The 27,977-nt window shown below is 43.7% G+C and overlaps 1 protein-coding gene across 3 annotated transcripts; it reads right to left on the bottom strand.

Annotated features, from left to right (window-relative positions):
• CCDC81 (coiled-coil domain containing 81) lies at nucleotides 1–27,545 on the bottom strand. 3 transcript variants are annotated; one of them, XM_050941191.1, is made up of 15 exons: nucleotides 27,331–27,545; nucleotides 26,233–26,294; nucleotides 25,119–25,275; nucleotides 23,649–23,905; nucleotides 22,241–22,326; nucleotides 20,390–20,517; nucleotides 18,760–18,877; nucleotides 15,126–15,249; nucleotides 11,533–11,679; nucleotides 9,797–9,904; nucleotides 9,051–9,220; nucleotides 5,406–5,484; nucleotides 4,254–4,480; nucleotides 3,454–3,579; nucleotides 1–147 (listed from the first exon to the last, which is right to left on the bottom strand). In XM_050941191.1, exons 1-15 carry the CDS (start codon nucleotides 27,407–27,409, stop codon nucleotides 6–8), a joined length of 2,010 nt encoding a protein of 669 aa, XP_050797148.1. In that variant the 5' UTR covers nucleotides 27,410–27,545; the 3' UTR covers nucleotides 1–5. The 3 variants fall into 3 exon arrangements, with proteins under 3 accessions (XP_050797148.1, XP_050797157.1, XP_050797164.1); XM_050941200.1 differs by lacking the exon at nucleotides 3,454–3,579; XM_050941207.1 differs by lacking the exons at nucleotides 26,233–26,294; nucleotides 27,331–27,545 and adding an exon at nucleotides 25,405–25,475.
• Between the last annotated feature and the right edge of the window lie 432 nt (nucleotides 27,546–27,977).

Here is a 27,977-nt window from a genome sequence, read left to right on the forward strand (position 1 = left end):
TTGCTTCAAACCATTAACCGGGATCCTGGAATGTATCTAGACTCTGACCACACATGGGATTCCCCGCAGTTGGTCGTGCGCCTCTTACACTGGAAACAGCGTCGATATCTCTCGCACTGATCAAGTAGCAAGAGCTTGTCCCCGGCACTAAAGGTAAAGAGAAATGTGTTAAATGTTATTGACTAAGGGAAAACAGAGAAATAAGCTGCACCAATTCAGCCTCATCCCACTGCAGTCAATGGGAATTATACCTGCTAAGGCCAGAGTTACACCTGACTCTGTGGCTGGGTCACGGATCACACAGAGCCCTCCTGTACAATACAGTTGGATAGTAAAGTTTGCAGCTATCCATATAGGGGCTGAGAAAGGCAGGATCTGGGCCCTTCAATGGAAGTAAGCCAGTGCAGAAGGCATCAATGCAGTACACAGCTGACTGCTGCCAGTCTGGTTGCTTGGGAGGTGGCATGAGAGAAAGGCCAGACTAAGCTGGACTTTGGAGCCCACCTGTTGGTAAATCTAGAGAGCCCTTTAGATGCAATCCACCTCTGGCTTATATTACCAATGTTTAGGGTGCCCTAGACGTGCCCCTCTGCGTGTGAGCAGTGGCTGATCAGCTGTTCTGATACAAGGCTCCCAACGCAAAAGGCAGAGTAGAGCGGTTCTGCCCCACAGGAGATGGCCGCAGGACACCCACTAACTCAAAGGCACCTCTAAGGCCATTTATACACCATCTATGGCAAATAACAAAACACCTAATATACTTAATTTTTGTTGGTCTTTTTCAAATGAAGATTGCTGGCTCCCGTCAGCGAGTCCTTAAAACAGACCTGGTAGCCAAACGGATCCCTCTATGCACTAGCCGTGCAGCAGGAGGTATCACCCTCTCTGTATTGCATTAGAAGGCTAGCAGTGTCCAGCCATGTCAGAGAGCTGACTGGCTGTGTGATACTAGGTGCTTTATAACTTGGCATTAAGACATTCCACCTGGGCTGTGGTAATGGCGCACTAAACCACAATCTGAAGTGCCTAGATATGCCTGCCATTAGGCTCTTTACACTATTATTCATTTTTCAGAAATCTTTTTAAATCCACTTTGTTTGGCATTTTATGCAGCAAAGAGTCCCACCTCTGGAAAACCAGAGTAGACAGGTGAGAAGATAGGAAGGGAACCTATGCATATCAAAGTGCCTAGGTATCCCATTAGGATTTTAACCTTAAGCAGGCTTGGACAGATGTTACTGAAGGAGTAACCTGAAGACAATAGGTTTAACACAGGTAACACTGAGGACATAAGTTGACAACTTGTATTTTAGGCCTGTGGTTCTCAACCAGAGGTATGCATTCCCCTGGGGGTACACAGAGGTCTTCCACGGGATACATCAACTCATCTAGATATTTGCCTAGTTTTACAATAGACTACATAAAAAGCAATAGCAAAGTCAATACTAACTAAAATTTCATACAGACAGTTCTTGTTATACTGCTCTATATACTATATCTGAAATGTAAGTACAATATTTATGTTCCAATTGATTTATTTTATAATTATATAATGAGAAAGTAAGCAATTTTTCATTAATAGTATGCCGTGACACTTTTGTATTTTTATGTCAGATTCTGTAGCAAGTAGTTTTTAAGTGGGGTGTAACTTGCGGGGTAAGACAAATCAGACTCCTGAAAGGAGTACAGTGGTCTGGAAAGGTTGAGAACCACTGTTTTAGGCCGTAATTTGACCTGCAGAGCCTTGGTGATGATGCACAGGATGGAAAAGTCCCAGCTTGATTGTCAGAGCCCTCATTGAGTTTCCAGGGCTGCCCGTTTGAAATAATGTCTTTTTACTTGAGCAAGTGTGATCCAGAAATCAGTGGGAAACAGTGTATGTGGAGCCACTTGTATTGGAAAGAATTGCACTTTAAAACTCAATTCTTTTGGCCAGCCTTCCACTAACTGTCGTCTCCTGCTTTCTTGCCATCCACCCAAACAGAAAACAGACAGTATAAAATGTCAGTACAAATCTGTAATAAAAATCCTGAAAGTTAAGAATGCCAATTCCATAATTCTGTTCAAGCTGAGTATACATGCAAACGTGTTCTTGCCCCAAGTCCGATTGGCAGTGACTTTGGGTTGGGGGTGGGGAGTTTCGCCTTCCTCTGCAGTGTGGGGCACAGGTCACTTGCCAGGATTAAATGGGTATATCTCACTTAATCAAGTCTCTGCCATTGCGGGGACCCAGGGCCCTCATGCACCTTGGCCCATCCTGTTCTCTGCCTAAGGCCACATAACAGTTTAGTCTCCTGTGGGCTGATACTTTAGTCTGATTTTGGTTGCTGGGTTTAGTGTGCAGGCGCAGGGTGGTGTTACATAAGAACATAAGAACGACTATACTGGGTCAGAACAAAGGTCCATCTACCCTGTATCCTGTCTTTCGACAGTGGCCAATGCCAGGTGCCCCAGAGGGAATGAATAGAACAGGTAATCATCAAGTTCTCTCTCCTGTCGCCCATACCCAGCTGCTGGTGTTGGTGACCTGTGATAAACAGGAGGTCTGACTAGATGATTTAGTGAACCCCCTCTGGCCTTAAACTTTATGACTAGGAGCCTGTTTGTATCTCTAGGCACCTGAATACCTTCAGAAATCTGGTCCTTACATCCATTAGCCTGGAGATTATGGTGGACTCAGACTTCTTACATGGTCCAGCTACTACAGTGGGACTAAGGCCTATACTGCATTAATAGGGTTTTGCTTTTAACCCATTCTAGCATGAAGCAGTACTGAGATCAGTTAGGGCAGGGGTCCCCAACACGGTGCCATCTTAATGCGCCTGCATCCTGGCCCCCGGGAAAACACCTACCAAAATGCCGCCGAATTTCAGCGGCATTTTGGCAGGGACGCCTCTCGATGACACCGCTTACCATCGACAAATGATGTCATCAAGAGGCGTCGCCCTCGAATTTCGACTGGGATGCCTCTCGATGACACCGTTTGCCGTCGACAAGTGATGTCATCGAGAGGCATCGCCCCCCGAATTTCGGCAGGGACGCCTCTTGATGACGGCGCATTCTGTTGACAAGTGACATCATCAAGAGGCGTCTCCCCCCGAATTTCGGAAGCAGCGCCTCTCGATGACGCCGTTAGCCAGCGACAAGTGGCATCATTGAGAGGCGTCACTCCCGAATTTTGGCAGCGACGCCTCTCTCTGACGCCACTTGTCGACGGCAAGCAGCGTCATTGAGAGGTGTCACCGCCAAAATGCCGTTGAAATTCAGCGGCATTTCGGCGGGTGCTCCACCGCCGCAGTGGTCCTTTGTCTGGCACCCGCCAGACGAAAAGGTTGGGGACCACTGAGTTAGGGGGTTGCCACTTCCCCGTGCACTGAAGGCAAAGCACTGCTGCAGGTATGACTGGCGAAAGGATGGGCAAGGGGAAATCCCCTCAGTGTTTGGGAATCTTACCGCTCAAATAGCTTCTCTTCAACTTCCCTCAGCCTTTTCATTCCAGCGCTTTTTTGCCAGTCGTCCTGCATTGCTAAATTCATCTGGAATATTTTCTCAAACTGCGCTCCCCTGTCTGCAATCCACCTGAAATGTTATTTAAAAAGTCTCTCCTATGATTCATGGATGAATCTACCTCCCACTCCCCCACTTTGTCAGTTTGTCCCTGGGTTTCTTTAACCACTGTCCCAGCGTGGTGGGCTGTCTAACATGATTCCCTCTCCCTGCCAGCCACAGAGCTGCTGGAGGCTGTGACAAAATTAATGACTGTCACGTTGACGAGAGCACTACCTGAGCCAGAAACCCTGTGGTGCTTAGAAACCCCACACAGCCTTGGGCAGATCTGGCTGCTCTTGGCAGAGCCTATGAAGGCCACCAGCTCAGCTGAGAAGATTAACTACAAATTCAGGTGCTTGTCTGAAATGTTCAGCCAGAAATGGGCACAATCCACAGAGTTCAGCTCTGACAGAGTTAATCCCAGCAGAAGGCTTGAAGTCTCTCCACTTAGACCTGATCCAGCAAAGCACTTAAGCACAGGCTTAATTTTAAGCTTGTGAATATTTCCCACTGAAGACAGTAGGACCACACATATGCTTAACTTTAAGCCTGTGCTTAAATGCTTTGCTAGACTGGGGCCTTAAAGAGGAGAAAATGCACCCTCCTGCCCTACCCCAGAGCCCTATGAGGCAATTTCATTAGTGCTGTTGAATTCTCTCAAGGCTTCATTGGAAATGGTGTACTGGATTGAGCTGCAGGCTTACTCTCTCTTCGCTCTCTGCAGCATGTCAGCTTCTTTCCTCTGCTCCACCAGCTGATTGAGGATAGCCGTCCTCTTCCGCTCAGCTGTGGCATGCAGCTGGTGCTTGTAGAACTCCTGGGCTCGCTGCTTTTTTTCCGCAAGCTTCTCATTGGTCATATCACTCTTCCCAAAGATGAGATCAGCTGAGTCAGGCTCAGAGACCGGCAACTGTATCGGCTTCAACTTTATCTGTATTAGGTTTATATGAAGATTTTACCATGATGAAACTAACCTCATGCATGGCTCTGAAAACTTTGAATGACATAAGCTAGGGATGGGAAAAGAGCTATTAAATCAGCTAATCCACGTTCTTAGTTCTGGATTTAAATGCCACACTCAATGAGGATTCTACCACTTCCCTTGATTATTTTATAGTTCAATGTCAGGAAGCATTTTTTATTGATATTCAAGTTCATATTTATCCTTATTAAATATCACCTTATAGAGGAGACAGCATGATGTAATGGATAAGGCACGGGATTGGGAATCAGGACACTATGCCACTGACCTGTTCTGTGACATTGGGCAAATCCCCTCACCTCTCTGTGACTCTGTTTCCTCTCCTGCCCTTTTTGTGTTTTGTCCATTTAGTCTGTAAGATTTTCAGGGCAGGGACTGAATGCTACCTAAGATCTTGGAATCTAGTGGCAATTTTATTCAAAGTTTCTCAAAAAATTCCATGATGACTTTGTATAGCTCTACTCAATCCAAACAGATATCTCTAGATAACTAGTTTGAGGGGGGAAGGACTATTTTCTCAGCCAGCAATAGAAACATTGTAAACTGCGCCTCATTTTCAGTTAAATAGATTCACCATCTTAACAGCTTTAAAATACTGGCTATAGTGATCATTCTTAAAACTTCAGAAGATCTTACTATGGCTTAGATCATTATAGAGTTTTTTAATATATCACTTCAGACATGGCATATTTCCACCTTTCTCCACAACTTTCTGAGAAACATTCCGGTTTTTAAAGACACATCACTTAGCCACAGAATAGGTAGGAAAGTTATTAAACACAGGAATTTTTTTTCATTTTAAAAACTTTGTCACTATCAGGTCAGTGGCCCTGGCCTGGTGAGAGACACATAATTATTAATCACAAGTTTTTACCTGTGTATCCAAGGCCCTCTTATAGCACTGCATTTCTTCCATCTTGCCTTTCAGATATTTCGCTCTTTGGGCAGCTAGCCTAGAAATAAAAGTACAAAAGAATCACAAGAGTTTTACTGAGATGATATTTCCAAGAAATAAGTGTGCAGGATTCATCCAGACATGGCCTGCGAAATACAGACCTGCCAATAGTACATGTGAGTCCACAACACTTAGCTACCGGTTTTAGCCCATGAGTCTCTCCCTTACCAAGATGGCTCTGCTCCCTCAAAAATTCTTATAACAATAATTATTAATAATGATGAGTTCCATAGTAGAGTAAGACAACTTATGACACTGAGCTTGACCTGTGTGCATCACCCTGGCTTACATGTGATAATATAGCAACAAATCACTGACCATGTCCAGTGCCAGGTTTACAATGGCTCCAGTGGCTCTATGGAGACGGGCCCATGCTCAGAAGGGGCCCCAGCCTGCTCCGCTTGCTCTGCACCCTAAGACCCTACTGGCTCCCCCAGCCCACCACTTGCTTCTCTTGGCCTGCCTGCCAGCTGGCCAAGGGCTCCTTTCTGCCCCCTGGCCCCACCCTCTTGGCCTCTGGCTCTGGGCAGTCTCTGCTTCCCATCACCTGTGGGGCCCCACCTGTCTCCCCAGAGCTGAGCCGCCTGGGACTGGTGCAGAAGCCTGGCCAGTCTCAGCTAGGTGTGTGTGTAGGGGAGAAACAGTGCAGGAAGCTTGGCTGGGCGCCTCCAGGCAAGTGCGTCTGGAGGGAGCCTGGCCAAGGTAGGTCCTGGCCTGGCTGATTGCACCGCTCCCATGGGGATGGAGCAATTCCCGGCCCTTGGACCAGCCCTGGCTGCGCAGCCAGCTCAGCCTGGCAGACACAGTCGCCTCCCAGCAGGCCAGTGAGTGTGGCCAGGAGGCAGGGAAGATGTGTATGTTGGGGCACTAGGGAGTAGGGGTTCTGTGTGGGGGGTGCTGGGCAGGTGTGGTGGGGCTGTGGGCAGGGGTGGTGTTGTGCAGGGCGCTGTACATTCGTGGGTGGGTCTGGAGGGGTGCTGGGCATAGTGGGTCCAGTGGGGTTCTAGCCATAGGAAGTTGGGGGGTGTTGAGTGAGGGAGGAGCTGTGTAGTGTGGCATGGGCCCGCCCCCGAGGGGAAGGGACATGCTGGCAGCACAGGGCTGGGCAGGCCACTGTGCATCTGGCAACCGCCGGTTTGTAAACAGTGCCCTCGTGTTGGGCGGAGCGGGGCCACCCCTGCTATGCCAGGCCCCATTGCCTCTGGCTGGCCTCTCGTTCCGGGGACTGACCTCCCCGCGCCATGCTCCATTGCCTCTGGCTGGACCCTCGCTCCGGGGACCGACCTCCCCATGCCATGCTCCATTGCCTCTGGCTGGACCCTCGCTCCGGGGACTGACCTCCCCACACCATGCTCCATTGTCTCTGGCTGGCCCCTCGCTCCAGGGACTGACCTCCCCACGCCATGCTCCATTGCCTCTGGCTGGCCCCTCGCTCTGGGGACTGACCTCCCCGCGCCATGCTCCACTGCCTCCATGGGGGCCCATAAATATGTTTGGCACTGGGCCCACAAAAGGTTAATCTGGCCCTGGCCATGTCAGAATATTAGGATTGTCACTATGCTGCTGCATACCTTGGCAGCTTGGAATTTCCTAAATTCAGCAGGAATTGAATTGAGACCTTCTCGTGCTCCAAAAACACAGTCAGGCCCTACAATCTGATCCAAAGGAAGCCTCCACTGGCTATTAGCAGTATAGGGCCTATGACACACAATGTAAATGATCTGATTCCATCTGGCAAGGGGCAATGATATGCGTACAGTGAACCCTAGCCAGCTAGTTTGTTAAATCACTGTCCTTGTGTTTGAAGAGGCAAAAAAAAACAGTTCACAAGTGGCTGAACCTCTAGAATTTCCTGCCATACGTGTAAAGGTCATCTGTGTAGGAGACAGAGCATTCTGAGGGCCAGTCAGAGACTATGGGGTGAACTCCCCTAGGAACCAAGAACCATCACAAACCTCTCCTTACCTTCCACTCCAAATGCAAGGAGCATTTCTTCCACCTGCCTTCTCTAATACAAACACAGAGTAGCATGTAGGTGAACCCAGACCAAATCAAGAAGTTACACTGCACATATAATCATATCACTTAATACACGACTGGAAGGCGCTCCGATACTATGGCAATAAGAATCTACACAGAAGCAAATGCTATATAGAACAGGAAAGTGAGGCGATAACATTTTATTGTAGAGAACGCTGATGGGAGTAATTCTATAACGGAATGAAATGGCGGCTACCCATTGCCCTGATTGGTTCAGACTGCCTGCTTGTACATGAGATACAGGGCAGACACACTAAACCAGAGTTGACTCCTCATGGTTACAATGTCCTCGTTCACCATTTCACGTATTTTTCTTTTCAAATCCCATACAGTGGTTCAGCTGGAATTTTAGCTCTGGCTACAAAAACCTTTGGCTAAAATCAGTATGAAAGCTAGTGCCATGTTATTAGCCTCTCCTCCACACCCACACACATAAATTCTGCCTAAATTGCTTGTAGGGATATTGCATTACACTCACAGCACACAAACATTGTTAAATCTGCATCTTTACTACTCTCTGAACCAGATTCTGATTTCAGTTACATTAGTGTAAAACTAAAAGTGTCTCCATTGACTTCAATGGATTTACATCAGCATAAGCATAATCAGAATCTGGATCCTTATGTTTATTTGTGAGCCTAATATTACTTTCTTATACCTTAGCAATGACACTGAATAAGACACATAAAAACAGTCCTTACCCCCAAGAAGACCCTTTTCTACCATACAAGAGTAATCCAAGTCACTTTGAACTCAACAATCCTGATCTTTGTGCCATTTCATATAATGCAGAAGTGGCTTCACCTCATTCCCCATACTAACTGTATAGGAGTGAACTGGTGAATGTAGATTTTTAAGGATATTTATAGGATGGTGTGCTGTTGTATTTCAATATGTATCTCTTTGACCTGTACTGTAGAACTGACCTGTAACATCAGGTGCTTAGACACTAGTAGGTGTGTGGAATGATTCGATAGGTTAGACTGGATAGAGACACAACAGAAATATTTTAAAATCATATGTTTGATCACACTCTCAAGGGGGCTCCAATCCAGCATTCAAAACAGAACAGGACAAGGGGCAGGTAGCATTTTTTGTGCATATACTTCTTTCATTGACACACGCCTTTTTCAGGGCACCAAAGCTATTCATGAAATTCAAGTTGAATTCAGTGAACAGTTTCAGCTGGAGAAAAAACGGAAAAGAAAAATGTGAAATGTTGGAATGGTCCGTTTCCAAATGTAATTTCAAACGGACATTTGAAACAGTCCGTTTCAGCCCAAACACAACTTTTTTTTGTTTTGGCGAAAAAAATGAAAAATTCAGTTTCAGTTTGACACTAAGTGATTCGGCAACAGAACCAAACAATCAATTTTTCACTCAGCTCTAAACAAGACCGGCTTAATTACCATTGCCTCTGGGTCCTAACTCTAGTGCCAAGGGCAAGAGACATGTAGAATGGACCCACTCCCACCAGCACCACAGCCACACCCAGCCCTAGGCAGAGACAACAGGCAGACTTACTCTTCCGCAAGCTGCACTTGCTCCAGCCGATCCATCAGCTCTTTGTCCTGCTTTAATTTTGCTTCCTTCTCCTTCTTCTCCTCCATTTGCTTCAACAACTCTTGTGAATACTCCTCCTGCTTGATGTACGGGGGAGGGCTGGGCGGCCGTTTAACAAAAACAAATGATTTCTGCAAGGAAAGAAACACGGTTCATATCTAATGGGAGAAACAAGACATGAAAACATGGCATCATTTCCTTAAATACGAACACTGCAGAATCATTCCAGGCAGAGATGCATTTGCAGTAACCAGAAAGGAGACAATCCCATCAGAACCAGGGGAATCACCCCAAAATTCCCCTTGGGTTGGTGGCAAAATGTTGACAAAGGTCTCACTAATGCCCCGAAGTAGCCCCACCACTATTGTGCTTCTAGTACACGGTGCTAGATAACGTTCACTAACATCGCAGGGAAGAACAATTCCTTCCATTACAGGAATTACTGGTGACGTCCTGTGGCCTGTGTTAAGCAGGTCAGACTAAATGATGACAAAATCTGAGCACCACTGCTAAAAGCATTAATAATCTCCCTTGCTGAAAGTTCTCACACGGAAAGGGTTTGTCTATTAATGCTTTGAGCGACCCAGTTTCTGATGTTTCTTTCCATGTTATATATGCTAATGGAAAGTCAATACACAGCTTGGGCAGAAAAGTTACCAGGATGAGACTAGTCTTCTTAAAAAACAAAACAAAACAAAAGCTCTTACATAAAATTCTGTGGATTTTTCATTCTTGTGGTTTCTCATTGCTTCAGCCACCCCCAGGTTAAAGGCAGCGGTTTTTTGGTTCTGTTCTCTGTTTGCCAAGAATTTCATCTATCGTGGGAAGAAAAGAAAAGAAGCATTTTAAATGAAGGTGTGAACAAAAGTAATGTCACTGCACAGCCAGGAAATCCTCCAGTAATGGCATGTCTATTCTCTGGACATGCAGTTTAAAGTTCTTCCTTTTATAATGAAATAGATAATTCTGTACATTAAAGGCCTTAGCCCCAGCCCACTGAAGTCAGTGGAAAGACTCCCATGGATATCAATCGGCTTTGGATCAAGTCCTAATAGTTTAGGCCCTAATATTATTTACTGCATCATTAAAAGATTAGATTTACATAAAATAAGAATATTACTGATAACATTTTAATAGTTTCTAAAACTAATATATTTATAGTGAATAATGATAATACCACTTAGCTCTCTACAACACTTTTCATCCCATAGACCTAAAACTGCTTTACAAGGGGAGTATCATCATCTTCCCGTTACAGATGGAGAAACTGAGGCATGAAGATTAAATGATTTACCCAGGGTTACACAGCAGGTCAGTGGCAGAGCTGGGAACAGAACTCAGGTTTCCTGACCACTAGGGCCCTATTTACTAGATCACACAACCTCCCCTAAGGGCACGATTCTCTTCTCCAATCCACCCAGCAGATTTGTGCGTTGATATTTTGCTGTATATTTGCAGGGATCCCTTTATGTCTCTTTTGAGAGTTCACAGCTCTTGTAATTTTATAGGCAGTCTCGTGATATTTGTTCTTTTTCTTAAGCTCCTGCTCATGAAATAACGTGATTAGGTGAGACTCTCAGCTCTCACTTTTTCTTTAAAAAAAAAGTTTCTAGCCATCATGGGTGCAGTGGAAAGCTTGAAAATGTGACCCAAAAGCCAAAAAAAAAAAACAGCTAAATTTTTATTTTGTATTATAAAATCTCATAGTTTTTAAGCCATTCCCATGAGTTCTGAGTACTTGGCCTGGCAATACTTGGTCTGCACATGGTGACTGAAATGCCTGCCAATACCGAGGATCTAGCACAGGGCTTTTTGCAACATTTAAGCCCTCAAATTCTGGGGCTGAAGTGGTGCACAGAGTCTTGGGTGGGGCCTCTTCACTGGAGCACATTTCACTCCCCAGACCAGCGAATGTAAAGAACTGCCGTGAAGAGAGAAGTCTGCTGTAAGTCTTTAGAACTCTGGGGACAAGCAGAGATTTCTGCTAAGCAACAATGGGATAGTTAAATTAAGGGCCTGATCAAAAGCCTTCTGATTTCAACGGCGCTCGTACTATTGACTTCAGCTAGCTTTGGACCAAGACCTTGATACCACAGGTCTCTCTTTATTCTCTCATTTTTTGTTTAGAATTTTTCTCTCAGAATAGCAAATAGACAAGCATCTACAGCAGTGGTTCTCAATCCACGGGCCATTTGCAGCCCAATCAGCACACAGCTGCAGCCCATGTGACAGCCTCAGGGCCATACAGGTAAGATATATATTAATGTGAATGAGGCCCTCATGCCACAGAGAGAGCAGCATATGTGGCCCACAATGGCAAATAGGTTGAGAACCAGTGATCTACAGACACCTTTCCTTCCTACTTCTTTGAAACATTCAAAACTCAGCTCCCCCTGGTGGTAGGAATCCTGTCTCTCTGAGTGCTTCAAATTGCATGGAATACCTGCTGCCTATGAAGAGCCTCTTGGTCTTTCATAGTTTGGTATTGCGCCAATATTCTGTCATCATCTAGCTCTTTCCTCCTCCTCTCTTCGCTGAAGTACACTGGGATGTTCCTCTGAGCACGCTGCATACACAGGTAGCACATTTCCTGGAGGCCCATAGAAATATAAAAGAATGCACGTTAGCTTCGTCTCTTTTAATTTTTCACCCTCTAGTCACTCTTCACTTACTATGAACTTCCACAAGTCTTCAAGAAAATCCAACCTTTTTACAAGTATTGTAATTAAAAATACTAGGGGGGAATTATTTCCTCCTTACTAAGGGCAGCTAGAGGCACAGTTCCTGTGTAGTGGCAAAAAAACTATTTTGAAATTCAATTTGCTCCTAAATCTGGCACTTCTGAAAATCCCATTCCTGATAACTATTAGCACAGCTAGATCTGGAACAGTCTGCCCCTGCAAAAGATTACAAGGGACCAACAGCCGGAGATATACATGAAATTGACAAAAAAAAACAACAAGCTACCAGCCTCTCTCTTGGAGCTTGGCAATGGCTACACTTGTAGTGACTTGCAGGGTACACGCCGCAGTGAAAGGCTCTGGCAGTGGGAAAAGGCTCTGGCAGCTCCCCAGTGGTGGACCCTTTTCTCGCTGCCTCCCTCTGCCAGAGCCTTTCCCTGTTGCTGCCAGCTTTCACTGTAGTGGAGAAAGACTCTAGCAGTAGGAAGGCAATAGGACACTACACTACTAAAAATAGAGACCTGGGAGGCATGGCTTTGGTGTGTAGAGAGCCACATAAGGTAATGGTTCTGGCATGTCTTTACTCACCTAAGCCTTACCTCATCATCTCCACTGCGGTTTATACCTGTGCTAGCTGAGTGCGCAGTGTCTGTGCTCTATTCACTGCCCCAAGTGTGGACTACCCTTATCAGCTATGTCGTTTTAGACTTTATAGTTTCCAACCCAGAACATGAAGGAGAATCTTTCTAGTGGCATATCATAACTTTAGTCCCAGATTTGGACCTTAGCGTCCAAAATATGGAGGTTAGCATGAAAACCTCCAAGCTTAGTTACCAGCTTGGACCTGGTACTTGCTGCCACCACCCAAAAAATTAGAGTGTTTTGGGGCACTCTGGTCCCCCTGAAAATCCTTCCCTGGGGACCCCAAGACCCAAATCCCTTGAGTCTCACAACAAAGGGAAATAATCCTTTTTCCCTTCCCCTCTCCAGGTGCTCCTGGAGAGATACACAGACACAAGCTCTGTGAATCCAAACAGAGTGACTCCCCCTCTCCGTTCCCAGTCCTGGAAACAAAAGCACTTTCCTCCTCACTCAGAGGGAATGCAAAATCAGGCTAGCAAATCCAACACACACAGATCTTCCCCTGATTTCTTCCTCCCACCAATTCCCTGGTGAGTACAGACTCAATTTCCCTGAAATTTCCCAGTAAAGAAAACTTTAACAGGTTTTAAAAAAGAAAGCTTTATATAAAAAAGAAAGAAAAATACATACAAATGGTCTCTCTGTATCAAGGTGACAAATACAGGGTCGATTGCTTAAAAGAAATATGAATAAACAGCCTTATTCAAAAAGAATACAAATCAAAGCACTCCAGCACTTATATTCATGCAAATACCAAAGAAAAGAAACCATATAACTTACTATCTGATCTCTTTGTCCTTACACTTAGAAACAGAAGATTAGAAAGCAGAAACTACTTCTCCAAAGCTCAGAGAAAGCAGGCAGACAGAAAACAAAGACTCAGACACAAACTTCCCTCCACCCAGAGTTGAAAAAATCCGGTTTCCTGTTTGGTCCTCTGGTCAGGTGCTTCAGGTGAAAGAGACATTAACCCTTAGCTATCTGTTTATGACACACTGCCCCAAGTGTGGACTACCCTTATCAGCTATGTCGTTTTAGACTTTATAGTTTCCAACCCAGAACATGAAGGAGAATCTTTCTAGTGGCAATCAAACATGGAGACAACAAAATCACAGAAGAGCCTGGTTGTACGTATAGACAAGCACAAACTGCAGAGTTTATATATATTAGTGAGCAGGGATCTACAGCACACGTTGCAGGTGAGAGTAACAGAAAATTTTCCCAGCTGTTAGCATATTTGTTGTCTGTGTTCTGTTGGTTGGTTAGTTAAAAATAGGACAAAATAGCTAGTGGTCAAGATTAAAAAAAAAATAGCCTAAAGTTAAGCTCCTAAATACATATTTAAGCTCCTAAATCAGTGGCCTGATTTCAAAACTGCTGAGCAGCCACCAGCTCCTATTGATCTCAACAATTAATATGCCAGCATTACTAGGACATAAGCCCCAATCAGAAGTGCTGCGTGCTCAGAAATTTTGATAAATCTTATTTTATGGATCTAAATATGGATTTAGGAGCCTAATTTTTTATACTTCTGGTTTTTTGAAGATCTGATCCAATCAGTGTTGCCAGCACTCATGGTTTGAACATAGGAACAGCCACAGTGGACCATCTAATCCTGTATTCTGTCTCTGACAGCAGCCAGCAGCAAAGTCATAGATTCTAAGGCCACAAGGGACCACTGTGATTATCTAGTCTGACCTTCTACATAACACAGGCCAGCCACAGGATGCCCCCAAAATACTTCCAGTCTGAACTACAGCACATCTTGTAGATAAATATCCAGTCCTGATTTTAAAATTGCCAGTGATGGAGAATCCACCACAACCCTTGGTAAATTATTCCAATGGGTAATTACCCTCACTGTTAAAAGACACTTCAGAGGAAGGCATAAGAGCCCCTAAGTAGGCAGATGTGCGATAATCTGCCCCACACACAAGTCTTATCCTAGTCTCTCATAGTTAGAGATTGGCTCAAACCCTGAATCACGAGGTTTAATATCCCTCTCAAAATTTTTGTCGTCATTAATTATGACAATACCGGATACTCTTGATATCCACATAAATATCTAATCCCTTTTCGATCGAAGTGGTTTTCTCCACATTGCTTTAGTAGCTCCCAGAAAACTTCAATGTGTAAAAATAATTGACAAAATATGCAACCTTTGCACTTGTTTTGGCAAAACACTTGTGCACAAAAGGGAAACTATTTATTTTCTACATCTCATAATCGCTAATGAATGAAGACCCTTATGGTTAACATTTCCATAATAACCAGATCTCAAATACACCTCTACCTCGATATAACGCTGTCCTTGGGAGCCAAAATCTTACTGCATTATAGGTGAAACAGCGTTATAGCAAACTTGCTTTGATCTGCCGGAGTGCGCAGCCCCGCCCCCCCCCCCCCGGAGTGCTGCTTTACCGCATTATATCCAAATTCATGTTATATCGGGTGGCGTTCTATCAAGGTAGAGGTGTAATTTATTCCTATATGTTTCTTCAAAATACAGTCTTGACCAGGATTTACTCATACATGTATAATGAAATGCATTTTTTTTTTAAGTAAGATCCAATGTGGCCTATAAAAACAGAACAGTAATTGAATGTTATAGTGAACAGCCATTAGGGACAGTTTTAAAATCAATTCCCAGGTAACCACATTTTGCTATGATTAAAAAGTGACATAATAAGTAAATAAGATCCATATATTATACCTGTCCAGCCCTACCATGATCTTGACAAAGAGGTGATGGAGTTCTGTGTCCAGCAGCATGAATTAGGTTGGGACTGCAGTCAGTTTCTGTCTTTGAGAAACACGGGGGAGCAGGTGATGTTGCACTAGGAATACACAACAGGACATGCACATCAGTTTATTACAAGTGCTGTGTACAAACACCAACATGCTGGGCATAAGGCAGTTTTGCAATGGAGTTTGGTGCACCACTGAGAAACTAAATACATGCTCATGAATGCACACCAGAAGATAGTGTCCACACATAAAGAGGTGGCTTAAGACTAAGCTGGGCTCAAATTCTCTAAATAGTTGCTACATCCTCCAGAAAAAAGAACAAACAAAAAACTTCATTGGTGCTCCCAAACAGCCAGTCACAAGTCACAGGGCTCTCAGCTGCTGCCCTCCTTTCTTCCTTTGGGTCTTTTCACCCAGGGCACTGGATAGCTAGACCCTGTCTGGTTCCTGCTGCAGCAGGACTCATTCAGCAGTGCTCAGGTGTGTGCTACTCCCTTTGTTGCTCACAGTTGCAATATTGGCTCCTGCACTTCCTCAGCTACATGGCCTGGACCTTGCTTTAATTGGCCTCTGAACTCATGGGCTTATATGGGGAGTCTCTGCATTGGCTCCAAAGCCATAAGATCAGGATCATAGCTTCAACTGAGCTTAACGATAGACTGTTCCAGTGTATGGTTATACCGGAGTAGGAGGTGTAATTCCAAGCTCAGCTGATATACCTGCGCTAGCTCAGACCGAGGTAGCATGCTAAAATAACAAGGTAGTGGCAGCAGCACAAGCCACAGGACCAGCTATCCATCCCCCCTAAGTAGGGTTTCAGACAGGATTGTAGTGGGGCAGTCAGCCTGTCCTGCCACAAGCACCTCCACAGCTACACTTCTATTTTTAAAATGCTACTTTGATCAGAACTAGTGCAGGTATGGCTACCTGAGCTGGAAATAAACCTCTAGCGCCAGTGTGATCACACCCTGTGTCACAGCCAGTAACTAATTTGACATCAGGGTGCACATATGATGCTTTGTCATGCACACCGTCACAGCCTGGCCCAGAAGCAATTCTAGGAGTTCATCCACTATCTCTTGTAGAAACACAGTAAAACCTCAGTTAGCCAAATGCGCCCAGGAATGAATACCTAAATACAGGGATAAACAAGTCTTCAGTAAACTAAATTACCACATGGAGAAACAGAAAGGCACTACACAGAACTCTGCAGGAATTCACTTGCATTTATAGTTGCTGAATAAAGAATGTGCAGTTAGGGTCCAATCCATCGTCTACTGAGGATCGTCCAGTGGTTAATGGTCCAATGGCCCAGTTCCCAGCTCTGATGCAGGCTCCCTGTGTGACTGTAAAACAGGGATAGCAACACGTGCCTCCCTCACAGGCACATGGCGAAGATAAATTCAATAGCGTCTGTAAGGTGCTCAGCTGCTGTGGTGATAGGGGTCATAGAGATGGTTCAGATGCAAAGCAGTGATGTACATCTTTAAATGACCGGTAAATACGGCAGGGAATGGAAACTTGCATTCAGTTTTCTCCTGTTTCATTGACTGTATTCAAATGAACAGAGAGAGGAGGACAATGATCCTGAACAACAACTCTCATCTTGTCTGAACTTCCCTAAAGCTCAAGATGTCCCAGATCCAGGCCCCTCTCACTATTTAATTAACAGTGTCATCTAAATGGCAGGCACTTGGGGAGACAGTTACCCTAGGCATTGTACATACATTTAAATACACTACAGATTGTGAGGCAGTACGGTGATGGAGGCCATATAAGTACCTAAGATCAATATAGATAGATTGCTAGTGGCAACCGCTGTAAACAAAGAGAAAGCAATGTGGTGAGAGAAGCAACTCTATCTACCTGTCAATCTCTGGCCATTCTATTGTGCCCATCACAGTAATAAGCTTTAGTACAAAAGAAAAAGCCTCTAGGTTAACTGATTAAACCCCAGACAAACAATGGAGATGGGCACTGTTCTATCCCCTTGGTGCATGAGAAGTTTGAATTTCACTTTGCCTTGTAAAGCAGCATCCACCAAATTAAAACAAAGAGCTCCTACATGTTTAATCATGGCTGAATTGGGTCTCAGTGACCTCCTGGAATAACTGATAGTGTCGAACAAAGCTCAGACAAGCAGTGAAAACATTTAGAAGCCATGAGACGAGCACTCTGAGTCTCTCTTCCATTAAATGTTTATAAACTCTGCAGACTGTTCTCATCAAGTAGGAGGATCAGGTTCACTCAACTCCACAGTGAATGGTAAGAGGATCCTGAACCTTTTGAATAACTGTTTGCATTCAGTTACCAAACTATCAGATACAAAATGGAGATGGCGTCAGATGAAAACAAAGCAGACACCAGACGCTAACAAAAACCTGTACCATACCTCCCAGCCAGCAAGAAAATGTGAGATGATCCAATGGCACTGTGAGATGAGCACACTCTTACAATAGACTTGGGGTCTTTTAAAGGGCTGTTGCATGATAAAAGCTTCAGTCAATGGGAATTTTTAACCTTAGTTTACTTAGGTAATTAACTTTTGTCTCAAGAAAATAAACTGGTACAATGATCCACTGATCAAGGGATAAGCTGGAACTTGGCGTCCCAGGGACATTATATGGAAAATGCCCATTTATACTATTCATCCCCAAATAGCTTAGATTTTGACGTATTTGTACAATAATTCTAATAAACATAAATTAAATCTACTTACTTATCTGACTTCAGAGGATTATTGCTAATGGACACAAAGATACAAAATATTGGCCACATTCTAAAGCCTATACTCAGAGCCTGAGTCTGCCACATCAAGCAGATTCAGGTAACAATTTTAAAAGCACCTAAATGACTTGGGAGCTTATTTGTCATTTTCCTAAAGTGATTCAGGGACTTAGGAGCCCACATCTCATTGTGAAAACCAATGGAACTTAAGCTCCTAAAGGTAGGATTCACAAGGGGGACTTAGATGCCTAACTGCCACTTTAGGCATTTAAGTCCAAAATGTAGGTCCTCAGAACCCACTCAGCTGCTGGCTAGCCCTGTAGGTGTCCAAGGGCCCTAAGCACCTAGGCTTCCATTGGTAGGTCCACTAGGTGCCTACATTTCTGTCAGTGCACAGCCAGTGTTCTGACACCACCAAGCAGCTCAGCACTTGACTTGCTCATAAGTCCCAATGGGATTCACAAACTAGGCATTCCCCTGCCTGTCTCACTTGCAGGGCCTGATCCAGCAGACATGCTCAGAGGCCACTTTAGAGCATGTCTACCGATTGGGCCCCACACAAAACACAGCCACTGGAGGAGCAGGAAAAGGTAGTGGTGGAAGACTTAGGCGCCTAACTTTTGAAAATCCCACTAGGCACCTATCTGCATCTTTAGGTGCCTAAATATCTTTGAAAAACTGCCCCCAGGTCATGTTTAAAAATGGGATTTAGGCACTTTTGAAAAATTTATCCCCCTTCCTCTTTAGTTTAATAAATATTTTTCTTTTTTCCTTTTCACAATTAATACAGACATTGTAGCTGCATTTAAGTGAAGATCGAGATACTGAAAAATTTATAGTTACCCTTATCCACGGCTCCCAGGGAGTCTCACCTTTCAGGGACATTCTTTTGCTTGAGGTTCTTCTCCAGCTCATCAGTCAGATTGAACCCTGACACTTTGGCAGGAACAATAGATTGTCGGGACAGAAGGCGCTTAATGGGAAGATTCTCTGTAATTGTGAAACAAGGAAAATACCAAGAACAGCATTTCTGTGACAACTTAGACCAGGATAGCATGGGAGCTCACACAAGACACACACAGTAGATGTGCTGCAGCATTTCCATGGTTTAAAAATGCCTTAGTCACTGATTCTGTGAGTACTCCCATTGATTCCAGTGCCGTAAAACCATTCTTTTACCACTGAACTACATTAGTTAAGGAGGATTTTCAGTTGCCTACAGGTTTTAATACCTGTCTGACACAAAATCATAATATCATGGGTCTTTCCCAGCTCTTAACTTCTATAGTGCAGCATCATTCCCCACACTATACACTATACTGTGCTCCAACGAATGGGGCTACCAGTGCCATTGGGAGACTGTTGCACAGCCTAATAGATCTCAGTGTCAGGAATATTTTCCATAAGAGTGGGACACAGCCTCAGCCGGTATAAAATGGTATAGCTCCAGCATCTGGCTCAGTTAGTCTCAGTTTCCCTTTGCTTAATTTCATCCCATAACCCCTGGTGATAGCCCCAAAACAATAAATAACTGAAGATGGTTATCTCAGCCCTGCTTAATTTTGCAAAACTATATAGCAATGGACTGATTTTCAGCTGAATTCAATGAGAGCTGCAGGTGCTCAGAGCCTCCAAAGCACGTCAGCCACTTTCTATCAATCCCTCCAGGCTACAGCATTTTTAGCTGCTTTTCTCTGAATAACTTATCCATAAATTGATCAGCTAGACTCAGACCCAATTCCCTGTCCATCGATAAAACACAATGCAGAATGTGGCTCATTGGGCTGAGACTCACAACTTGTCTATACAGGAAAATTACAGCAGTATAAGCCAAGGTGTGACTGTAAACCAATACACTGTAGTTATCCTGGTGTAACTCTCCCTGGGGAGTTACATACCAAAATAAAAGGGTCCACACAGGGAGTTATACTTGTTTATTTTTACCAATATACTGATAAAACTTTCCTGTGGAGATAAACCCTAAGCATGAGAATGTACAGCCCTAGCGGATTATTTTTGTGAAGTTTCTGAGCAACTTGAAAGTGAGGGTTAGAATGAAAATTGCTTCCCAGCTTTAAATATAGAGTTCAGTACCAGCATAGGCTGGCAGCCTTCAAATGATCACCACAGGAGGATGCCTTCTCTCCAAAGAAAAGCCAGCTGTGATTTTGTACAAGGCACACACCCTATTGGAATGCTAATAGATTTTCTCAGCGTTCTCAATGCTTTTTGCCTAGCCAAACTCATAAAACTGCAGAGAACCTTTTGCAATACAGTCTAGGTATTAGAGTTGAGTGGAAATATCCTCTTGAATTGAAAAGGTTGGACCCTTTTGTGATTCCTTTCCCCGATGGTTAGCATGACTGATCATTGCAATGATGGATACTTACAACTGTTAAATGTGTACCAGATGGTGAGCAAATTGCACATTTTAAACCTGGCTCCTACTGTCTAACAAGTGAATGACAATGAACCTGTATCAATATTCAGCTGACAACCTACCTTTTTTACTGCTACTGTTACTATGAGCTCTCTCTTTTTCTATTAGCTCCTTTTCTTTGTTGGACTTTTCACTTTCTTCTGTGATGGTTTCCATGGCTGCTTTGTTGTCTGTTTCCTTCAACTCAATCCTGGAAACAAGGAAAAGATGTCAGTTTGTTTTGTAGAACCTATGCCAGAATAGAAGGCACAATGTTGTATTAGTAACCTGGTCACACAAGTATCTTTAGCACTACTGTAAAGATAGCACTTTTCAAAATCAGAATATATAGCAGCCTTAAGGATTATGCATGTAAAATGATTTACATAAAAATGGACAGTAACAAAAATTATTCTTGATGGCTATCTATGTCAGGAAGTAAGGCAGAAAGTATTCAATCTACTTAACTATTTTCAGTCATTTACATTTCTATAACCCCTTTTATACCAAAGGACACCAAAGCTCTAAGTTTAGGGCCCTACCAAATCCACAGCTGTGAAAAACATACCACAGACTCTGAAATCTGGTCTTCCCCCCGTGAAATCTCATCTTTTGTGTACTTTTACCCTATATTATACAGCTTCACGGGGGGAGACCAGCGTTTCTCAAACTGGGGTCCTGACCCAACAGGGGGTTGTGAGGGGAGGGGGTCGCAAGGTTATTGTAGGTAGGTTGTGGTATTGCCTCCCTTACTTCTGCACTGCCTTCAGAGCTGGGTGGCCGGAGAGCAGGAGCTGCTGGCCAGGCACCCAGCCCTGAAGGCAGTGGCTCCCGCAGCTGCAGTGCAGAAGTAAAGGTGGCAATGCTTGGTAACGGGTACTCAGCACCCATTACCCATTACCATTACCCACACTGAACAACTTGGTAATGGGTACTCAGCACCTCTCAGGATCAGCTCTTCAGTTACCTAACGTTCACCCAAATGGAACTCGGAGGGAGAGGAAAAAATATAACTAATATATTTTAGAAACCTCTACAAATTACCTAAAATATCATGACAGTGCTATAATTTTACAGTTCAACATATCATGAGGTACTAGAACTAGAAATAAATGATTTTTACTATTGGAAAGTCCTTGTTTTCTAATGGTGAAAATCTATCCCTGATAATTCACAAGATGTCATATTTTAAACCCATCACTGTTACATGAATGGATAGATCCTGTTCTGAACCAGTATCATGGGGGCATGAAGGGGGAGACAAGGTGGAACTCCTCTGGGGGAAAGGAGCAAATGGTTCCCTGGAAGGTTGTGTACCTCAGTTAGGATCGGAAGGGAAGGAAATTACCATATTCCATTGCTATTGAAGAGGGAAGAAAGGTATCTTTTTGACTTGTCACTTTTTACTGTGGATCTTCTACCCAGGAAGACTGGTGGTAGGTATTCATTCAACTGAATGCCACAAATACCAGTAAAATTACATGACCATATGACTTTTGTAAGTCTACGGCCAGATCCATAATTTAAGGGAAGGTGTTCATGTAAAAATCAGACAGTGTACATATTTTGAAATCTTACATGAAAGAAAGAGACAAGACAGGTGAAGCATTATGAAAATCATTATCTAACCTTGTCTACTCTTGGAAGTTAATTCAGATTATGTTAAAGTGTGAAGTTAAAGTGCAACAACTGTTCCTAAATAACTCCATGAGTAGACTCTCTTATCCCGGGATAAAAGTGCCTTGTTCCAATTTAGCTTAATCCTTTTTTAAAGAATAAGAGTGCCCACACAGAGTTATCCTGGAATAGCTAGCCTGAATAGGTATTCTGGAGTAATAATTCCATGTGGAGACAAGCCCTAACACAATCTCCCAGATGTAAGATAGGAGATGCTAGCTTGGTCAGTGAACTGGTAAAGAAGCAAAAGTACTCACCTTGGAAACATGACAACACTGCAAGCACGGGACTGAGATACTGCAGTTTCTCTGCCTGAAATGACTGAATCGCTCGTCCCGGGCCTCTACAACAACAAACATTTGAGATAACTCAGAGGACATTGTCTAGCAGGTAACGAACAAGACAACCCTTTCTACTTCCAAAACAACAGGCTGCTACTCCAATATCCCATCACAAAATTTTATTTCATTTACATTTGCCCTTCACTGTAACTGATGAAAACTGTCCCAGCCTATCACTGATAATGAATGATAATATTGTCATGATTTCTGAGTGGTCAGAAATCATTAGACTCAATAAAGAGGCTATTTACTTTCCAGTAGAGAAGCAAGTGGAGACAGGTACATGGTTAACCCATGTTACTAGCATGGTTTTAAAGCACTGCTTGGTTGGTTTGTACAGTTCCTGCAGATTATGGACTTGAACAGACTGCAATTAGTTCAGTCACTCACAAAGTTGCAGCAAGTCTTTCCCACTACTAAAATGTCTGTCCTCGTACCAAGGAAGGACACAAACTCAGGCCTTCTTTTTCTTTGCCCAGAGTACTATTATTCACTACTATCTGTACAACATTAGCACCTAGAGGTGCTGATCAGGGCCCTTTTGACTACATGTTTGTTCAACCTTTAGCACAAGAGATGGTCCCTGTCCCAGAAAGCATTATGACAAGATGCAATACGTAGGATTGGGAGAGAAACACTGGATGGGACTCAGGAGATCAGGGTTTTGTTCCAGACTCTGCCACAGTCTTCTCACGTGTCCCTGGGCAAGTCACTTAAGGCATGTCTACACTACAATCAGAGGTGCGATTGCAGCACATGTAGACATACCCAAACGAGCTTTAGTCTAGCAAGCTCAGGTACCAATAGCAGTGAAATCATGGCAGCACAGGCTAGCCACCTATGTACATACTCAGACTCCCTAGCAGGCTCATACCATCCTGCCCTGGCTTCACTGCTATTGGTAGTAGAATAAAGCTAGCTTGGGTATGTCTACATATGCTGCAATTGCACCTCCGATTACAGCGTAGACACACCCTGAGTTTGTATGTGCCTCAGTTCCCCATCTTTAAAATAAGGGTAACAAAATGTTTCCTTTGAGCTGTCCTATCTGTTGAGATTGTAAGCACTGCTGATCAGGGACGGTCTCTTACTATGTGTATCCACAGCACCAAGCACAACAGGGCTCTGAAATTAGTGGAGGCCGCTAGGCACTACTAGAAAACAAATAATAAATACATTATAATAATATGGAAGGACAAAGTAAGAATAATACAGTACAAGACTGGCTGTGTGCACAGTGTGACTCACCACCTGCCTAATAGGCATTATTGACTGATACAGACTCAAAATAATTTAAGTTCTCCTGGGAAAATGATAAACTTACATTGGAAAGAGCTTTCACCAGATTGCCACTGCCATCCATGGCTTGAAGGAAATCTTTGTAAAATTTCATTTTCACTTTGTTGTCCCGGATAACGAGAACTCCAATTCCCTTGAAAGTGAATTCAACATTCTGTTTGGTAGCGATGGATCGTGAGAAAAAAAGCAGGGTCTCTTTTACACATCCTTCCACTATCTCCCTGTTAAAGGGACCCTCCAGGGATAACATGATGAAGTTCAGTTGAATAATTGGGATATCACCTGAAATCAACAATCAGGGGAACCCAGTAATTCAAACAGCAAGCAGACTTCCTAAATAACAGCAGCAACAAGGCTGTGAATTAATGGGTCATATTTTGCACTTATGTAGCACCTTCCTGCAAGAGGCTCAAATCACTTTACAACCTTGAATAAAGCCTCACAAAACCTTTGAGGCTATTATCATGTCCATTTTACTAACCACCTTACAACTCCATATAGCTCCTCATCCCGAAGGACCCCAAGCTCTTTAAAAGCAAACTGATATGCCAGCTATACAGGGATGACTTCCTCGACATGAAAATACAAAAATGAAACATGGCAGCTATACAGCACAGGATTTCAGGACAGGAAGTGAAGAATACTGTATGCAGTTGAAATTGCAGGGGGATGGAACATGAAACCAGAGTAGGAATTTAACCAGGACCCCATTCTTAAATACAGTGATCTTTGATAACCACAAGTGATCAGAACTTTCATTTTGCAACTCATCTTAGAGATATGGGGTCAGATTCTGCACTCCATTATACCCTTTGCTGTACACCAGGGTGTAATGGAGTGCAGAGGATTTTTTTTAAAGCAGCCCCATGGTGCTGCACAAGATGCATAATCAATACCAGTGCTCCCCAGTCTGTGCAAACATGGTGACATTGATGTGAAACTACTTTTTGTTCAGAATACATACAGCTGTACATGTGCTTCATAAAACCTATTGTTTGTTCGGGTCTATTTTAAGCTGTCTCCAGCTGATTACTCTATTAAGGTGTGCGCCACTAAAATAAAATGAAAAAGCTGTTGCAGGCCACTTTTGACTTGGAGTTGTGCATGTGTAAAACCTGGCACAAAGCTTTGAATTTGCAGAGCTAAAGTCTTGTGCAAGATGCATATGGAACTTCAGTGGTAATAAAGTTTTTTTTAGAACATATTGCAGCTACCATAAAAGCTCCACAGATGTGGCATTATGCAGTTAGAAGGTAAAAAAACATTTCAGATAGAACCATTCTAACTTTACACAGGATATAAATATAAAAGCAATGGTGTCTTGTAAAGAAATTCCCTCTTGGTGTCTTATCAAACAGAGCCTAAGTTGTTATCAGTGAAGGAATTTTATACATGTATCACATTTGGTTGCTTAGCTATTAATCTTGTCAGATATTTTATAGCACAGGACAAATATATTTCAAGGAAAGGCAAATGCCATAATTAAACTTCTTACCAGGAGTGTGTATTTTGGCAAGTTTGAGTCCATGAATCTGTGCTAGTTTCTCAGATAGAAGAAACACAGGTCTTTGAATAAGGATAAATTTATTGTTGCCGACATCTAATTTTTGTCTTAAAAAAGAGAATGTTCCAAGCCCTGGTATTTGGACAGCCTGAAAAATAACCAATAATATTCAGGAAGGAGGGGAAACATTTTTGCTTCTAAATAATCACAATCAATTCATAATTTGTCATTCTATGCCAGATCATTGTGATGGTGGTGATTGACATCCCATCCATACCTTATGTTTTCCGGTGCAGGGAAGCAGGATGGGGCAGTTCTCAGAGCTCCCTGATAGCACCAAATATTTCCTATTTTTCTCTTCTCCCTCCCTTTCGCTATTTGAAAAAAAATCATTGATGTAGCAACAGCGAAATAAATATCCCTAATCTAGAGAAGCCCCAAAGAGCTTGACTCTGCAAATCCTCACCCCAATGAGTAAGCCTCCTACCCACACAAGTAGCACCATAGGCTATAGTTGGACTACATTCTCCTGAGTAAGGACTACTCCTACAAGCAAGGATTGGCAGGAGCAGGATCTAAGTGCTTAATTTAGCAATCTAAATACCTTATGAAATGTATATTTTTTTGTTAGACACACTGAATTGAAATAGCCAAAGATGTGCGTTAGGGTACTGCCAGATTTCTCTGGAATCCCTAGAGCAACCTGTTAGCTTGGTACCAATCTTAATATATTTGCCATTTTGTGGATGGCTAATTTTAAAATAAGGGGGTTATTTCTCCTTTAAAAACAAAAGAAACGAGCACAATAGGGTTTAATCTGTTCTTAGCATGTAAAACAGGCATAAAGGGATATCATACTAAAATTCCCACCTCTATAAAAAATGTTAAGCTTCCTTATATAGAGATCTATGGGGGGGGGGGGTTAATCTAACTTTACTATGCTACACTGTGCTGAATAACCCAGTAAACTAGGTAAGAGAAACCTGTGGCACATTTGTGGACTACAATGTACCTGGCACACATAATACGTTTTAGTGGCATGGGCGTGCATCAGAATCATTAGAAACATTTGGGTTCAGAAGGAGGAATAAGATGTGAGTCCCACCTTGTTCATGGAGAGCTGCCGTTCCACAAATTCAGACACATTGGCCCAAATACTAAAGACTTCTGAAATGCAACAGTGAAACACAATATGTCATGATCTCTAGATGGCAAGCACACAAATTCACCACACTCCATGGAAAATAGAACTCTTCTCTTCTGACTAATAAGACTGCAGGATCCCCGTGTAATCACAAGCATCCTGCATAGTTTATACATTCACTACAGAGCAAAGGTCCTTGCTCCATAGTTAAGTTTTCAACCAAGTTCCATTTTAAACTTGATTTGGACTTCAGTCCCTTCTAAAACCCTCAGTAAGAGTCTGGGGTTGAAAAGATTTTTTTCTACAAATTCTAAATGATTTGGGCAAGGAGATCTTGCAGCCTGACATAAAAGTGGACGGGTGTTCAGAGTTCAAAAACTAGTTTTCACAAGCTTAGATTTTTAATTTAGAACAGCACTAAGACCTGTCATTTCTGGCAATGTCACTACAGCACAGCAAAGCACCATCGCAAGCTTAAAGCTTTCATTAAAAAAACCAAATACCCCTCTTCCTTCCAAAAGCAAACCTTAAACCCAGTCACTAGGGAAACTTGTCAATGGAATTTCCATGCAAATGCTTGTGAGAGGACTGAACTACTGAGAGGCATAACAGGCTCCGACAACCCTCCTAAATTTCACACACCATGTTATGTTTAAGCTGTATTTCATCCTTGGCTAGATACACACGCTACACTCTTCTAGAGCACTAACTAACTAAGATGAGTTAAGTTAAGATGAGTTATGTTGGGCAAATCTCCCTCTCATCAAACTAGTATTTCTCCCATTTTACAAATGGGGAAACTGAGGCCCAGACTTTGGCAAGTGACTTTTGTCCAAAGGTCATGCAGGAAGGCAGTGGCAGAATCAGGAATAGAACCAAGACACCCTGGCTGCCATGTCTGTGCGAAGGCACTGTATGTAGCGCTGTGTGGCAAGATGCATGGGCATCCCCAGCATGCACCAGACACACAAAGGACCTCTGGAGAACATTGTTGTAGGTAGGAGTCTCCCCGATGAAATTCACACGAATGGGGCTGCAGGGGGGGCGTGAAGGCCTTACCGTCCGCCGTGAGCTTCGGGAGCGTTGGGAACACGCTCCTGCCAGACTCGAGGATCGCAGCAGGGATATTGTCCAGCATTTTTACAGCCCCCACCAAGGGGAAGCAGCAGAAAGCAGAGGGGCCTGCGCTGCTTTTCCTCTGCTGTCACCTTCCTGCCTTCCCCAGCTCTCACCTTCTCTCCCCTTGAGCACACTGCCCTCCTGGCCTCTCCCCCCTCCCCGACCCCTGAGGAGAGAAGAGCTGCTGGGGCCAGGGATTCAATGGGCTGCTCAAGGGGAGGGAGGGAGCCGTATCCAGGACGCGAGAGCAGCTCACTGTTGCTAGAGATTACGTCATAATAGGGCTCTAGGGCCCCGCCCGCCCGTGAGTTCCTGCCTGGAGCGAAAGGGGCGGTGATCCCAGGGGGGCGTGTCGCATTCCAAGCATCACCCGGGCAGTGTGAGCCTAGCTGCCCACTCTGCCTCCTTTTGGGTGAACGTTAATGCATCGCTTAGAGTCTGGGAAGGAAGGGTTTATTTTTATTTGCTCTTTCGTTAAGACCTAACCATGCAAATGGCAACAGCCCCTGGTTGTTTGAAGGCAACATTTCCCCTTTCTCTTAGTGAAGTTAGTTTACTCTCTCTCCCCAGCACAATAAGAATAAAAA

This window comes from Gopherus flavomarginatus, chromosome 1 (assembly GCF_025201925.1).
Source record: "Gopherus flavomarginatus isolate rGopFla2 chromosome 1, rGopFla2.mat.asm, whole genome shotgun sequence".
Classification (NCBI taxonomy): domain Eukaryota; kingdom Metazoa; phylum Chordata; order Testudines; family Testudinidae; genus Gopherus; species Gopherus flavomarginatus.

Coding starts and splice junctions, on each gene's coding strand:
- CCDC81 (XM_050941191.1), bottom strand. CDS start 27,409: ATGCTGGACAATATCCCTGCTGCGATCCTCGAGTCTGGCAGGAGCGTG. Junction 9,221..9,796: donor AAAAATCCACAGAATTTTAT/GTAAGAGCTTTT, acceptor CTTTCCTTGCAG/AAATCATTTGTTTTTGTTAA. Junction 3,580..4,253: donor CTGCAGAGAGCGAAGAGAGA/GTAAGCCTGCAG, acceptor ATAACATTTCAG/GTGGATTGCAGACAGGGGAG.